We start from the raw sequence: 17,700 nt of genomic DNA on the forward strand, positions 1-17,700 counted from the left end.
CCGAGAGAGTGGTACACCTCAGAGTGAGGTTTAAAGCAGCATAAACCTAAACTATATTTTCTTGGGTTGTCATAACTGATTCAAAATAGATGTGAAATTACAATTCCTCCTGCATCCCTTCTGCATCACCTTGCAAATTTTATAAACTCTCTTGATATTTTTTGCCTCATTTGGAGAGATATTCCTGTAAATATTCAGACTTTGTTTTGGACATACCGTATATACTCAAGTATAAGCCGAGATTTTCAGCACATTTTTTATGCTGAAAAAAGCCCCCCCACGGCTTATAGTTGAATGAGGAAAAACCGTTTTGGTTCCCAGGGGCTGCAGGGAGGCTTGCTAAAGGTAAAATGATGTGTGGTGTGTGTGTGTGGGGGGGGTGCGGCGCCCCTCCCTGGCGCCTCTTTTTGGCTCCCAGGGGCTGCAGGGAGGCTTGCTAAAGGTAAAATGGGGTGTGTGTGTGGGGTGCAGCGCCCTTCCCTGCACCCCTTTTTGGCTCCCAGGAGCTGCAGGGAGGCTTGCTAGGGGCATGAGGGGGGTGCCTAGCAAGACTCCCTGCAGCCCCCTGGAAGCAAAATTCTCTTGTGTAATTTTTTTATAGTGTAAAACTAGTCTACTATGTCTCAAAATAAAAGGGAGATCAAAAATCCAATTAGTGCCATGTAAATTCTGGAATCCCGAAAGACTTTTCCCATTGTATTTATTAAACAAATTTATATAGCTACCCAACTCATATACAGTACTTTTAAAGTTATTGTTGATACCATATTGTTTTTGTTGATCCTCTTTTCCACTTACAGAGCTAGTTTACTGTTTTTCTTTGAAATCAATATTCAAAAACATTTAACCTACTGATGTAATTAATGTAATTTTATTGGTATCTATTTTTATTTTGAAATTTACCAGTAGCTGCTGCATTTCCCACCCTAAGCTTATACTCGAGTCAATAAGTTTCCCCATTTTTTTGTGATAAAATTAGGTGCCTCGTCTTATATTCGGGTCGGCTTATACTCGAGTATATATGGTAACTTGATTAAATTGCTGCTCACCCTTAACTTCCACTCATTTCTGAAGCCATTAAGAAATAAGTCATGATATTCTGCAAGACAGTGCATAATGCTGGAGATGACATGTCTGACATTAGAACAAAAACACTCACAGAAGTTCAGACCTCTGTGGATTATTAGGTCTAATAACAGCATTATCAAATAAGTGAAAGAATATAATACAGTCACAATTTGGTGTACCAGCCCATTAAGATGAATACTTTAAGCTATACATATCTGTCCCAGTTACGTACTGACCTAATTTTGTTTATAGCAAAAATACTCACTCAATATTTTTAGCAGAAACAGCTAGCCAAGTGCTGGCAACAGTAGTAAGATCCATCCTGCGGAACTTAATACACTCATCAGGACTTGGCCAGCCCAAGCTGCGATAGTCTTTCTTTCTTCCTGCAAAGAAGCAAGACAATCTTTTGAAAAAAAGAACCACCATTTCAATTTTTAAAATTATTTTTCTACGTATAATGGGAAGTTCAGTGATTGGAATAGTACAAACTACCTGATACCATATCAGAAGCAAAAGAATAGGTATTGACTGTGAACCAAACAAATAAAAAAGTATTTTAAAAGGGTGTATTTTATGCATATGTAAGAAAGAAACATGTACTTTGCTTTATACTAAAAGCAAACATCTTGTGCCTAAAAAATATGTCTGAACCATTCTGGGTGGGACTTGGTCCTTCCAAAATGGCACCAAAATAATTTAGTTCAATCTAGGTTCCAGTTAAAGGAAATCTAATGTGCTAATATTAAGAGGCAAAAAGGATAGAGGGATTGGCAAGGATGGTGTTCCTCATCCCTCTTTCCCATTCTCAGTAACTTCTAAGCGACAGCTTCCGTATTTATTTTATTCACGTTTAATTTATATAGTTGCCCATCTCACCAGAAGTCACTTTGGGTGGCATAAAATAATCAAAACAATAATATAAAAACAGCCACTATAAAAATATGAACAACTATGATTATTTATTTGTTTATTTATTAAATTTTTATACCGCCCCCTCTCCCGAAGGACTCGGGGCGGTGAACAGCCAAAATTAAAAACACACAATACAAATATTAAAATACATTAAAACGAAATTGAATTATCTTTGGCTTCTCCAATTAAAAACCCCTTGCCCATAAAATTCCCCAATTAAAAGATTTTTAACCCAGCCCGGCTTGCTGAAATAAAAAAGTCTTCAGGGCCCGGCGGAAGGTATGGAGGTCCGGGATCAGTCGTATCCCTGGGGGTAGCTCATTCCAGAGGGCGGGTGCCCCCCCAGAGAAGGCTCTTCCCCGGGGGGTCGCCAGCCGACATTGCCTGACAGACGGCACCCTGAGGAGGCCCTCTCTGTGGGAGCGTGTTGGCCGGTGGGAGGTTATTGGAGGCAGAAGGAGGTCTCGTAAGTAACCGGGTCCTAAGCCATGGAGCGCTTTGAAGATGAGAACCAACACCTTGAAGCGCACTCGGAAGACCACTGGAAGCCAATGCAGCTCGCGCAGGAGAGGTGTCACATGTCGCCCCCATAAGTACCCGCACGGCCGCATTCTGCACCAGTTGGAGCCTCTGAGTGCTCCTCAAAACCATGATCTCACCCAGCGGCTTCACATAAATGTTGAACAGGAGAGGCGAGAGGACCGACCCTTGTGGCAGCCCACAAACCAAGTGCCTTGAGGTCGACCTCTGCCCTCCAGCCAACACAGATTGTGACCAGTCGGAGAGATAGGAGGAGAACCACTGTAAGATAGTGCCTCCCACTCCCAACCCTTCCAACTGGCGCAGCATGATACCATGGTTGATGGTATCAAAAGCCGCTGAGAGGTCTAATAGGACCAGAACAGAGGAGCAACCTCTGTCCCGAGCCCTCCAGAGATCATCAACCAACGCAACCAATGCCGTTTCCATGCTGTACCCGGGCCTGAAGCCGGACTGGAACGGATTTAGATAGACGGTTTCATCCAGGTACTGGGGGAGTTGTCGCGCAACCACACTCTCAACAATCTTCGCCAAAAAGCGAAGGTTGGAAACTGGACGATAGTTTGCCAAAACAGCTGGGTCCAGAGAGGGCTTCTTGAGGAGGGGCCTCACCACCGCCTCTTTCAAGGCGGGAGGCAAGAAACCCTCACTCAAGGAAGCATTTATAATCCTTTGGAGCCAGCCTCGTGTAACCTCCCGGGTAGCCAGCACCAACCAGGAGGGACACAGGTCCAATAAACATGTGGTTGCGTTCAACCTCCCCGGCATCCTGTCCACGTCCTCAGGGGTCACAGGGTCAAACTCATCCCAGATAACAGTCTCAAGACACACCTCGGACAACCCGCCTGTACCTACCCAGTCAGAGTCCAAGCCTTCCCGAATTTGAGCGACTTTATCGTGCAGATAATGCGCAAAATCCTCAGCATGACCTTGATTAAATTTTTTGAAAAAAATAAAGCAGCGGTCTCCAATCTTTATGGCTTGGCAGCCTGGCGGGAGGCCAGAGAGGGGAACCAGCCTAAGCAAACAGTGGACCAACGCACACTGGCCCACTGTGCAAGTCAAGCACACTGGCCCACTGCTCGTGCAAGTTGAGCTGTGTGTGCGGCTGCTCTGGACAGCTCACTTGGCCTGGTTCCAAACAGTCCACCACCCCAGGGGTTGGAGACCCTGGTATAAAGTATACCAATCTCTCCAGTGTTTTCTTCCCCTTTATTGCTCTCTCTCTATGCTGCTTCCCCACGCCCACCCAATGGACCTGTCCTCCCTATCTGCAGAACTGCTTACTTGCTGCTTTCGGCATACTTGCCCTAACTCCTCACAGCTTCATGCCATATAGGTTGCACTTGGGTTTTGACAGCAATTACAACTGGGATTGCTGTCACTAAGCAATATGGTCATAAAACGTGATCACATGTGACTGCCTCATTTAACAATCTCAGCAGTCCTGGTCGCCATCATAATATCAACATGCATGGATCATTATGCAGGAAGAGGTGGGAGTCCCAGGTACGGAGCAGGGGGGTGCAATGGGGGAAGGGAATGCCCTGGGTCAATCAAGTGGGGTGCTGTGGGCATTAGAAAAAGCAGGAGCGACTTAAAACTGGCTTCCCCATTGACTTTGCTTGTGGAAAGTTGGCAGGAAAGGTCACAAATGGGATTATTGTGAGATATGACTGTTGGATGTTAGGATACCCAGAACTTTGAGAATCAGTTGTACATCCATTATATCAAACTTCTGAAGCTGTCTTTTTTTTCAATTAATTGTACTCTTATCTGTTAAACCTGAAGAACTTCAATTATATTTTCATTCTGGCTAATTTTATGGACATTATTTTTATTTTGGCTATTTGGAAAATTTGCATACAAAAATAAATACTGTTTATAACAAAATGCTAGCGTTTCCTTCCAGGACAGCATTTCGCTTTTTTTCTTTGTCAAAAAGCCCAAGGTTGGAAAGCTAGACACATATAGTTGGTAAGGCCTTCACATATTCTGGGACATATCTATGAATGAAATGCACAGGATTTTACTGCACAATGTGTACAGTATGGTTTTATCACAACCTATTTATTGTGTGTATCAAGTGTATCCTGATGTTCTGAAAAAGTATCGGTCTTGTTCTTAAAAAAAGAAAGCATATTACCAGGTGGCCCAGGGGAAGGTATTTTTGGCCCACTGATTTCCAATGCCATTTGGTAAAGGTTTTCATTTTCTCCAGCTACTGCTTCCTCTCCATTTCTTCCAGCAGGTTCTTGTTGGTCTATATTTTCTGGTTTGTGTTTCTTTACACGTTTTACTTGAAATGTAATCTGTCAAAAGTAAAAAAATGGTGAAGGTAACAGAACTAAAAACATCAGGCATGCTGATAAGAATGAAGAACTAAGCTGATTCCTTTCAGACTAAGTTGATTTTCAAGGGCAATTTCCAGACAGTTTCCTTTTTCTTGAAAATTCTGGTTACTCTAATTCTGCTCACATCTTAATACATCAAACATACAGACATAATCATATAACAATAATTTGTTTAGCTCAGAATTGAACAACACATTCAGTAGGGGGGTTCCGCAGAAAAGTTTGATAAAATGTGCCTTCTTGTTGTTCACATTTTCAGTATAAATTTGAAGTGCCTTTCTACATTCTAGAAAATTTCTCTGGTGACACATACCAATGGTATGCCATTTTATAAATATTCTCTTTTAAGATTATAATAGTGTACATTGTATTCCTTTAGCCAGATATTAAGAGTCCTTACCCATTCAGTTTCACCATCATCACCATCATCCTCTCCACAATCTCCCAAACAGGAGCTGGCAAGTCCATCTTGAGAACCTTTCTTGAGGACACGGATCCCTTGCAAGTCCATCCTATGGCCTTTTACTTCCAGTGCCCCTTCAAAAGCTTCAAGGGGCCAAGAGTTTTCAAACTCATCCACTAACGCTAGCATCTCCTCAGACATCTGAGCATCTCCCAAGTTTTCTATTTCTTCTGAGTCATTGTTTTCTGCAATAACAGTACCTATGACAGCAGAATCAACAAAATATATTCAAAAGTTTTGTTCAAAAGTTATTTTATGTTCAAGTGCTATGCTAAATTCTGCCACTTCAAAACCAGATCAGTAGGAAAGCATGTTACACTCTTAATCAAAGCTTCAATACTTATTTTTAAGTAAGGCCATTTGCATTGTAAAGGGTTTTTCTTATCCTGAAAAGCTCATTATTAGTCTACTAAATAAATATTATTTCAATAAAAAGGCAAAACACAAAATAGTTTATTTTATAGTGATGAATGTATGTGTACTGAAGGTTGCAGTGGACTATGAAGAAACAAGATAGAAACAATATTGATGCTTTTAAATTTTGACATTGGAGAAGACTGAAAATGCTATGGACTGTCAAGAAAACAAACAGATCAACCCAGAGTTCTCGCTCAAACAAAAATGACACATTATAAGAAGTTCTAACTCTCTGGAGAAAGTTCTATTGTTGGGAAAGGGGGAAGGAAAAGAAGAGGATGATCAGCAACAAAGTGGATGGAATCAGTTATAGTGTGATTTACGATATACTGTTGGAAAAACTGAAGGACCAGGTTAGTGACAGGTAATCATGGAGAAAATCTATGTGATCACTAGGAGTTGACACTGATTTGGTATCACTCACTCATTCACTCAAAGCTCTACAGAACATTATCTTATCAAGCTATTCCTCCCTGCTTTTGTTTAGAACCAATTACACCCTCAGAGAATGTTCAGAATCCTTACTATATTGTTTATTTTTTAAAAAATACAAAGATATAATCTAAACAAATATTGCCTGTGGCCATGCCTAGAAAACATGTGACATAAGAAAGATCTAAAATTCACATGAGTGAAAATTATCTATTTTCCTGGACTGTTAAAAACAATCTCTTTCCAATTCTCAAAACTTGTTTTGAAGCACTTTGCATAATACTGTTCTCCTGAGTATGTTTTTATATTCAACATTTCTGATATATTGTCACCAATTTATTGGATGCTAACCTGGATTACAAGTGTGAGTGTGTATGCATGTATGTATGAAAGAGAGATAACTTTTATCAACATACCATCTGAAGAGGTCAGAAGGTAAAGTTTATTAAAATGTATTCAATTGCTTTTCAAGATCTTGCTCTCCTGTGCAGGGATTTCCTAAAATATATCCACACTGAAATCACCCAAAAGACAAAAATATATCTGAAGCAGCAATACACTTCTCTTTTGAAATTTAATGAAATACAGTATGTTTCCATTATTTGAAGAGCACAGTAATTCCAGAAACTAGAACATTTCAGTTGAACATTCCCCTTAAAGTGAAGGGGATTACACACCAGAATTGTTCACAGTAGATTTCCTGCTGGCATAAAAGGGAAAGGATTTGTATGGACCTGCCATCTTCACTGAGGCCGAAGACAACATTAAGGGCAGTGTGAATGGCTCAGTGTGAGCTGGCAGTTGCAGAAAGTGCACCTTGCTCATTTGTCTTGGTTGGCTAATGGGGAAGGGAATGGCGTAGGCAGTTTTTGCGTTCTGTAGTCAAGAAATGATTGTGCTAAAATAATGTGCCTTGTTCACTTATCAGTTCCTCTACTGCCGCTACTTTTCAGTTAAAAACATTAATTCAGAAATACCTGTTTGATTTCATCATAAAACTAAATATTACTCGGTTGCCTGTATAACTCCTTGGCTTTAGTTAAAACCAGCTAAAATATAATATATTCCAAACCAGTAACTATTTTCTTGATGAGCATGGCTATGCAGTGCTTTAGATTCAATCTCCAAAAAGTGCTTCAGAATATGCTATCCTGGGAAGAGAGACAGCTGTTTTATGATCTTACATCTGTGCTCCAATGCACTATATAATCTACTAATTATATATTGCAAAACTCAAGATTGTCCTGTACATAACCCTTTTTTAAAGTACAGAATAACATGCATCTTACTGCTCTGCCACCACAGAATCCCCTTGCAGTCTCTGTTTTAGATGAGACACTTGCATATCGTAGGTTTGACCTACGATATGCAAATGTTTTAATGATAAAAAATGAAAATAATTCACTACAATTTGAAAAATGTTTGTACTGTTCCTATTCATCCTAGTATGCAATCCAATTTTGACCAAAACTTTGTATAGGTGTTACAGAGTTACTCTGACAAATAGTCAATGGTCTAGGTCTCTGTGAATTTAAATTTAAATGAACCTTTTTGGATCTGGATCACCTGATCAAGTTATTTTATAAGCAGAAAGTATAGCAGGATTTCTTACGAGCACTAACTGTACAAATATTAAATGCATTTGATGTATTTTTAAGTCACTAAAACTCCACTGTCAGACATAGCTACCTTTTCCTAAATGTTATATTGATTCTGAGTATTTACTTACTTTCTAAAGTCAAAGAGGATGAATCCCCTGCTGAACCATGAACCTGATCTGTCACATCATCTTCAGCAGCCGTTTTAAGAGTTTCTTCTATTAATATGATATCAGATTCCTGTGGGTTAAAATACTTCTGCTTAGCACGGTTGTCATCTTGACTCTTCTCATGACAGTAACCTGTGAGATATGCACAGAAAAAGAGAGACTGTAGACATGATTCCCTCAGGGCAAACCACTTGCTACATCTCTTGTATTATTGATATACAGAAGTAAAAGGCCTAAAGGGAAGAATAAATATATACAATGCTGTGAGATTAATGGATGTCAACCTACAACAGTGTTTGGACAGATTCCTTGGTAGTTTAACATCTTTGTCATGCTAAGAACACAATGACAGCTTCCCATGGTATTGACATGATACCACAGCGTACCCAGGAAATCTTACAGGGAAAAGGCAAATATTTCTCCCTTCCTCCTTAATATTCATGGCTGAACTCCATTACAAGTCAAATAGCATTTCAGGAAGATGGTGTACCCATCTCTGGAAAAACGTAAAGTGTTGGAAAACTTGAGATACCATATAAATTAGATAATACATTATGAAAAACAAAAACTAAAACAAAATCTATGATTTATACACTAAATTAAAATTCCACTTTAATATGCTGTTTAATATCTTTGCCTCCATTTAGTTATAGAAAAAGAGCATCTGATGCTAGTTTATGCAAAAGTTTAATTAAGGAATATGGTATAATCATTTTTATGCACAATGGAGGATAATGACAATCTTTTAAAGATGCTGTGGCAGAAAAGACTATACTGGGTCCCATCAGAATATATACAATATCTTGAGAGACAAGACCCATCATATGTCTCTCCTGCCCATCTGACAGCACTTTTAAGCACTTACTTCAAGAGGCATTGCACGTGAGGCGCATATGAACCTGTTTATGGGAAAGAATACTAGTAGGATGTAGCACAGGCACTGGCAGCTTTCTATGACAATGGGGATAAACAACCCATAGCCACATGTAGCTGCCAAATCTTATCTTTTTTGGCAGTTACTAGAGATTCTAGAAATTGCAGAGAGATTTGGCAACAAACTTTTTATTTTTTGTACCTGTATAAATCATGCTGCCTAATTTTGGATGGAAATCATGACCTAGAGGTATGATTTTCTGCCATTTCTTGGCAGATAAGCAGTTAAAAAGACACGAGAGTCATGGTGGTGCAGTGGTTAGAATGCAGTATTGCAGACTAATTCTGCCGACTGTCAGCAGTTTAATTGTCACTGGCTCCAGGTTGACTCAGCCTTCAATCCTTCTGAGATCAGTAAAATAAGGACCCAGATTGTTGGGGGCATTATGCTAACTCTGTAAACTGCTTAGAGAGGACTGTAAAGCACTATGAAGCAGTATATAAGTCTAAGTGCTATATGTCTTCTTTTACATATCAAAGCAAATTAAATTAATAACAAATACCTCCTCTCCCCCCCAATTCCAGCTCTGCCTGCTAAAATCTTTGCCTACTGACTACCTCATACAACAACTGCTTCCAGTTATAGCAGGAGTGGAAAAATAACTTTGTGACCAAGGCATGCATTTACGACATTTGCAGCATCTCACAATCACATTAAACAAGCAGACTCTTCCTATGAAGCAGTAAGTTCACGGAATAATCTGTTCTTTCTTTTTCTTGTGTAGAATGTACATTACATTGTAAAGAGACCACAGGAATTATTGTAGCTTAGTAGAATGCTTAGCAAATCATAGGAGTTTTGTAAAAATGTAACACCAGGAATAAAATGTAGAGATAGGAAAGCATCTTATATGAAACAAATTAGATGAGCTGCATATATCAACATCGTTGCAAAAGTGTACAAGTGTTTTTCACGTAAAACAAGATAATGTCAAAACATAGCATATTTGAACTAAATCTAGATTAATTCTTGTGGGGTTTTGTTAATAAACACTTGAGAGTTTACAATAAGAATGGGTGAATGACACCAGTAAAAAGAATGCACTTGAGATGCACTGGCTGACAACCTGTACAAACTATCACTTTGAAAACTGTAATAAATCTCTGATAGTTAGTTCAGTCTTCAACTAATAAACAGCCAACAGTTGATCCAGGCTAACTAGGAAATCAAAGGTAGTCCAAAGGAAGCTACATAATACAATGCTTTATGCCACAAATACTCCATCAGTGAAGTTATTGAAAATCCTTCCTTACATGGATTTTGTTATTTTATAAATCTTAGAATTTGGGCTTAGAGTATTTGATAGCGTAATAGATAAATCTTCCATTTCAATTTGTTTTATAAGCCAAGCTCAGCTCTTCTCTATTCCACAGAAATTGCCACATTTATGCCAGTAAGCAGGCGCACTAATAAACACTGGTTCACAATGTTTTCAGCAGATATTTAAAGTGTGCCCCACAACTTTACTGGTCTTCTGCCTGCGTGGTGGGACTTCTTTTTCCTCTACTTTACTCTTGCATTCCTCTCCAATTTAGTTTTATCCACAATTTTAGCAGAGCAATTGCACGTCTCCTGATACTTTTTATTATTTTTTAGTTATGAAATATTTCTTTTGAATTATATCAAAGCAATAGCAGGAACATACATAAAAACTCAACATCTAATCATTGCATAAGGGCGATTCCTAGACATTACGCTTTTATATTTCATAAATGTAATTTAAGCTGTATCATAAATAAAGCATGAAAAGAAAATTAAACACAATATGGCACAAATGAGGCATATGACCACAAACTTTTTCTCTGCTCCTCTAAGAATGTATTAGGATGGATAACTATCACAATCTCTTTAAAAACATTCTTTTGACCATTAGTAATGGTTAAGTTGGCAACCTAATTAGTTGCACCTATCTTTCTTCTTGCATCATTGGATAGAAGAGGATTTTTCTTTTTGTGACGTGGACAGAGATTATAATATGTTCTCAACATTATCTGAAAATGAGGCCCAACATGGAAGATGGTTTTCTAAATTTAAATTATGAACATCATCAGCAGATAAGAAAGGCTACAAAATGCTATTTGCAAGGCTTCTCAGGTTTTGTTGAAGCTACATATAGAACAGAATAATAAGTAGTGTTGTGGCCTGAATTTCAATTAATGCCTCAAAAATAACCCAATGTCCTTTAAAAGACAGAGGAAAATAAATACTGAATGGTGACAGCTTAAAGTTGGCAAACCTTTGTAATCTAAACTGTAGTTTTAAAATCTTATTTCATATTATTTTTTTTCTCACCATAATTTATTCTTCTGTAAAAATCAGCTGTAGGAATAATTATTCACTTCTGACTTCCAAAATAAATATTGGTAGTAAATTCTTTATACAAATGAATTCTGGTTACTGATCATTAAAATAAGCAACAAAAGCAGAGGCCAATTTACTTTACTAATTTATAATAAAAGTTAATTAATGAGTTATTTTACTATTTCATGAAACAATTTTTTATAACAGGTTACAATTTTTTAAGTCATGCTTTACTCCAACTAAAACCAATGTGAAGTAAGATAGTAATTATTAACTTGTTCTGTTCATTTCAGTGTAATATAATTTTATCTGGAATGTAGCAATATAGTATCCTAATAAATCATATATGCTATTTTAAATACTGAAAAAGGAAACTAGAAATCATTATTAGGTTAACTATGGTCCTAGGACCGTGATGGCGAAAATATGGCACCTGTGCCACAGGTGGCACGCAGAGCCATATCTGTGGGCACGCGAGTGTTGCCATAGCTCAGCTCCAGCGTGCATGTGTACGCATTTTTGGGCCTTTTGGGCTCATCAGAAATCGGGAAACGGGCCATTTCTGGCCTCGGGGGGGGGGGCAGGCCATTTTTGCCCTTCCCCAGGTTCCTAGAAAGCCTCTGGAGCCTGGGGAGGGCAAAAAACAGGCCTACTGGGCCCACCATGCCATCACGTGCCAAAAGCAGGAAGAGCGCAGGGGGGTCATATGTGCATGCATGGGGGGTGGGGCACAGTGAATTATGGGTGTGGGCACATGCGTGCTCGACCCCCCGCGCTCCCCCCGCTTTTGGCACGCGATGGCAAAAAGATTAGCCATCACTGTCCTAGGACATATATTGCTGCCGCAATGAAACAAAGAGGGAAAAATACACTTATCCGACAGTAGTATTAATATTTCATACTTTTAGTAATTATTCAGTGCCTTATGAATAATACAGAATATTCTTTATGGCAAAACTCACTGTGTATATTTTCTTTAATTTTAAGCATTATTTGCTTTAAAGTATCATATTTATTCTGCAGTGTGAGACAATTTTTGAATACAAAAATTGATTTACAACCATTCGTTTAGTTACTGTTCAAAATTATGATAGGACTGAAGGGATGCCTGACCCCAGCATAAAGGTACTGCCCCTGCAGTGCCCCTGCAGTGCCCCTGCAGTCAGAGCATATGAAAAGCAACAGGGGGAACAACATATATTACACAAGCTTCTAAAGGTAAAACCTACTTGATTATTTATCTACAATTATAGATCAATTATAAATTGATCTATAAGTTATAAATCTACAGTTCTTGAATATTTATGAGGACAAAATTATTAATAAAAGTCAGAAGTATAATCCACATGAAAACAAATCAGTACAGAATTGGCAATGCTCCTATTAGAAGCATTTATCTTACTACCTGGTCCTGCTGTTAAGAATCTTACAAATGAAAACAGCTTAAAAAAAAAAGAATGACATAGTTCTTATCCCCCCAGGTTTTGTTTTAGTATGTGTTTAAAATATAATAATATTTTATTGCTTCAAAAATATACAAGAAATCTAGCATAAAAAAGGCACATATCCTAATAGTTATGTAGATTTTAACTGCAGAGTTCTTTAGCCAAAACTGCTATTTCAGTTTTTAAATAGGGGAATCTGCATTTAGCAACCTGGAAATGGATGAAATATTAGGGTTTAAGAACCATAAGCTGTAAATACCCATATGATGTATTGTAGTGTTGTGTGTATTTTCTGTTTTTAGTCCAAAGTAATAAGAAGAAAGGAAGTAGATACTTAATGGAGAATGGAAGTAATATACCACTGGAAAAGAATAAGCAACTGTCTATGCAAAGAAGTTCTTGTCCAGCTCAGAGGTGGGTTTCACATATTGTTACCACCGGTTCATCCTGCGTGTGGCGCTTGCTTCGCTCGTGCACCTTTTGCGCATGCACTTGCCCTTCCGTGCATGTGCTTTGCTCGCTCGCGCCTTCCGTGCATGCGCCCGCCCTCAAAAACATGGCTAAATAGGACGACATAGCACCAGGGTGGGTGGGCAGGCCCACCCGTGAACTCCGCTACCGGTTCGCCCGAACTGGTCCGAACTGGCTGAATACCACCTCTGGTCCTGCTCCTTCAATCCTGAAACTTTTCAGTTTTAAACCCCGATTCTTAGATAGTCAAGATTTTAAATTCAGGACTTATGAAGAATATAACAACCAACTCCCAACGACACTGCAATCTGGTTTTAGGTCCTTGAAATATGTAATTTTATAATAAACTGGGCCTTGAGTATATTATTTAAAAAGAATTAATAATAATGCCTTTCACTCAAATTTGAATGGCTGTTTTTATTAAATGTGTGTTTGTGTATGTGCATTTTGGGGATTAGGGCATGACATAAAAATTATAAAGCAAAGTATTAAAGAACAAGTATGCAAGGAGACACATTTATTTTAGGTTTTTCACTGTTTGGTTTGGAAGCTAAAACTTCAAAATGTATTGCAGATGCCAAAGAACATGGTTTAATATATCATCTATATTTAATACATGACATCTTCTAGTCAACAACAACAACAAAAACAACAACAACAAACAAACCTGGATTTTCCTCTTTGTCCCTCTACATGAGTATACATGAATGCTGCATAGTGCTATGTGAATTCTAGCATCTTTTAAATAAAAATGAAAACATTATTAACAGTCCTAAATAGAGCCAAAGTTCTGGAGAGAGTGTCTGGTTAATATCTAGCATGATCTAAGCAGAAAATGTGCACAGATACTGAAATTGGAAGTAGCCAAGGTGAAAAAAAAGAGAAACAATTATTCTTAATTAAACTTAAATGAAAAAAAAAATCTGCAGGAGCTATTGCTATGCCTAATACTGTATTTCTTAACCTTAGCAAGTGGACGAGTGGATTTCAAAGCCCAGAATTTCTCCTTCTCCTTCTATCTGGGGAATTCTGGGAATTGAAGTCCACACATTTTAAAGTTGCTAAGGTTGAGAAACACTGGGTAAACATAGTGACCAAACATAACTATAGGAACTATGGAAAAAATGTTACTGAGCATTACACTGTTAGGATATTAATTTGAGAATATTTTCAATAGTAGCTTACCGCTGCAGGAGGAAGATGTGATGTTGTATAGAAATGGATAGAACTGCAAACAACGGATCAGCTTCAGGTTCCTTTCACACTCAAGACATTTGGTGGCAATATCTAGAGCATTTCTGAAAACCTGTAAAGCCCCACTGACATTCTTCAGAGCCAAATAGGCATTTCCTAAGCTTAAAAAAGTCAGAGGCTAAAAGGAGAAAAACAAACTTTTCTCAATATAGAAACATGGGAGAAAAGGCCAGACTTTCACTTGCATCTATTAATTATGTAGCTTTAACTTTTCCAAGAGATTCAGGGACCCCTCCCCCCCAATCTTTTAAAAACTCTTCTACTGCTAAATGATAAAAAGAACAGGAATTTTTACAGTAATTACTTTCTTGGGTGTTCTTTTTTTAAACAAAATAATTTAGGCTATATACATTCTTATATTAACACAACTTTAATTTCAAATGAAGACTAAAAATATTGAGTGGCAAACTAATAGGATTACAAGGAAACAAACAAATTCTCTGTACTACAGTGAGGTTATCCATCTAGTTGTTAAACATATTTCTTGGATCCTAACTATAGCTCATAAACCATCTTTAATGCTAATCCTTCCAGGGAATCCGAAACCTTCTAGACAAGGAAAAAAGCCAAAATTAGAAAATAGCTACTTTCATGTTATGTACTTAAAGTTTATTTTTCATAGTTTTCCTGGTTTACATTAGATAAGAAGAAACAGTCATACAAACATTCATTTCCTAGTACAAAATACAGTAGTCCTCAAGGTACCCCTTAATGGAGCCTGCCCATAAGGGTCATAAGTCAAAAAATTCATCAAATGAATGAGATTCAATTTTACGAATTTTTAAAATCAAATCTGTTAATTGAATCAAACGGGTCATTAAATGAACGAATGATCTAACTTACTTTCCTACAATTTGTTAATTGATCACTGCCATTCTTAGTTGAACGGACAGGCTTTCCCTGCTGTTGCTGGCCGCCCATTAGCTGTTTCCGGTGCTGCCTTTAGCTCAGGAACTAAAATGCCTCCAAGCAGGCTCTCAGAGCTCTCCGCTTGCAATCGCTTTTTAAAAAAGAAATCACTAGCTGCTAGTCAACTCAAATGTTTCCAGGTAGCTGCACGGGGTGTGGGGTGGGGAATTTACAGAACTCTTGGCTTGAGTCGCTTAAAAAAAAAAAAACTTTGCCCCTGCTAAACTCAAAAAACCAAAAACAAACTCAGAGCTGGTTGCAAAATCACCGGCTCTTGTTTGGCCATATGACCAGGGGGGGAAAAAACACTCTGCCGGCATCAGGAAATTGCATGTCGTAACCCCGAATGGCAAAGGAAAGTCATAGAATTAAAAATTGCTGCCCCTGCAGCAGTGACTGAATCCAAGTCACATGGCTACAGAGGCCTCTTTTTGAATTTCTAACGTAAATACTCTTTCTGGATAAATTTGTTCTTGTGAAAATTTGCTAAATGAACGGTCGTACCTAGGAGGGTTACCTGTAGTACAAAAATCTGCTTTTCAAAGTTTGAATAAAAGGAGTTCTTCCATATTCCCATTTGAAACTCTTATGAAAGAGCAAAAGTGGAAACAAGAAATCTTGCTTTTCTCCGCTGAGAAAAATCACATACCTCAGAATCATTGATGGCTAAAGCTTTGTGGAGAAGCTTGCTGGCATCTAGGTGAAGGCCATAATGAATGAGAAGGTTTGCGAGGTTGACTAAAGGGATATCTTGATATTCATGAGGGGTCAAGTTAAATGCTTTTCGTAAACAGGTGAAGGCAAAGGTGCCATTTCCAAGTGCACGCCAATAAAGGCTAGCCTCATTGAGTACCAGCCATAAGGGTTCCCTTGCCTAAAAGTCGATGAAAAAAAATAAAAAATAAAAAAAGAGGAAACATCCCCATTAATTTCACTCTGTTAGTTGCAGTATTTACCCTTTGTCAATCTAGCTGCAAATACAGGTCTAAAGCATTTCCATTAATTAACAAAATGTCATGCTTACAAAAACAAGTTGCATATACAATCAAAATTCATTTATTGGAAGGAATGGGCCTTTCCCTTGCTTTCCAGAGTGAGACTAAAGCAATATGTTTTGGATTTTCCTTACATTAAAAGTAGCATTTATTAATATAACATGAAAAATGGCAAAATCTAGGGTAAAGACTAGGAAAGGAGATATGTTTAATTCTACAATAATGAACTGTAAACAAGCTGGATTTAAACAAAACTTTTTTGTAAAACAGGTCAAATCTAGAATTGAGTGGAACAGTATGACTTGCATTTCTCAGATGAGAGTAACCCTCTTTTCCACGTTGTTTCTTTTCTTTGCATTCTTGAACAATTCTTTTAATGAGGTTAGAAAACAAAAATAACATTTCTCCTATCACCTATAAAGGTAGTGATGGGACTACATGTAGCACCTGAGTGTCTTGATTCCAGCTTCTACAATTGTCCTAAGGTTGTTATTAAATTATCATTTTAATATATTAGTTACACTTAATTTTAATTATTTTAATGGTAAATTAAGTATAATAACATTTACATTTTGCCTTTGCCAGCCCAATATTTTTGAAGCAAGGACCTCCATCATGCCAATGAAAGTCATTGTCATAGTCATGACCCAAAATTTTTGTATACTTTAAGAATCCAGAAGTAATAGTGGCAGTGACTTCGCAAATTATTTACTCAACTTCCTGCTCAGTGCAGGAATCCACTAGTACAGCATCTCTGACTTCTGGTTTGAAAGTACAATGACAATCTCCCTCAGTTTTGATTGACTTATATGAATAACATCCCCCCTTTTCTACAATGAAGCAGTGCGTGCAAATTCAATTAATTATCAGTCATTTTGAATGCCCTCTTAAGTAAAAAAGGCAGAATATAAATTGATCAGGTTTAATTTAATATCCCTTAAGTCAGTATTTTTTAATCAAATAGCTCACATTACAATGATAAAAGTATCTATGTACATATATTCCTTTAAGGATTTATTATTTTATAATTTTTAAGAGTCAAGATTAGAGTTCATAAAATGGAATAGCATATAAATAAAAAACCCATTCTGCTATACCTTACTTATTCTAATCAGGGCCGGATTTAGATGAAAAGAGGCCCTAGGCTATTCCACTTATGAGGCCCTTTCACCTATAGTGAAAGTGTAATTTTAATTTTGCTAACAATTTGAATGTAGGCCCCTCTTGATCTTGAGGCCCCCTCTTGATCTTGAGGCCATAGGCTGAAGCCTAGTTAGCCTATAGGAAAATCCGGCCCTGATTCTAATACTTTATATGGCCAGGCATAGTCATTCCTCAACTGTTTAATATTATTTTACCTTTAATCACACTGCATATAACTGTATGGCATTTTTATAGGTATTTATAAAGCCTCAACAAACTTCAAGAAGTTTC

At 37.8% G+C, this 17,700-nt stretch overlaps 1 protein-coding gene and 1 long non-coding RNA gene across 3 annotated transcripts in view; one reads left to right on the plus strand and one right to left on the minus strand.

Moving 5' to 3' along the window:
* Positions 1-17,700, minus strand: part of TTC17 (tetratricopeptide repeat domain 17) — a 56,107-nt gene that overhangs the window by 12,463 nt on the left and 25,944 nt on the right. For both annotated transcript variants that reach the window (XM_034417403.3, XM_060687594.2), the window contains exons 16-21: positions 15,921-16,145; positions 14,294-14,480; positions 7,919-8,089; positions 5,278-5,540; positions 4,670-4,835; positions 1,334-1,454 (exon numbers count right to left, since the gene is read on the minus strand). In XM_034417403.3, the coding sequence (XP_034273294.2) occupies positions 1,334-1,454; positions 4,670-4,835; positions 5,278-5,540; positions 7,919-8,089; positions 14,294-14,480; positions 15,921-16,145 (1,133 nt within the window). The remainder of the gene's footprint in view (positions 1-1,333; positions 1,455-4,669; positions 4,836-5,277; positions 5,541-7,918; positions 8,090-14,293; positions 14,481-15,920; positions 16,146-17,700) is intronic.
* Positions 9,416-13,607, plus strand: LOC148116466 (uncharacterized). Its single transcript, XR_015729568.1, has 2 exons — positions 9,416-9,573; positions 12,940-13,607. It is a non-coding gene; the product is annotated as an uncharacterized LOC148116466 (long non-coding RNA).

Source organism: Pantherophis guttatus, chromosome 1, assembly GCF_059756535.1.
Source record: "Pantherophis guttatus breed Tessera chromosome 1, ASM5975653v1, whole genome shotgun sequence".
NCBI lineage: Eukaryota > Metazoa > Chordata > Lepidosauria > Squamata > Colubridae > Pantherophis > Pantherophis guttatus.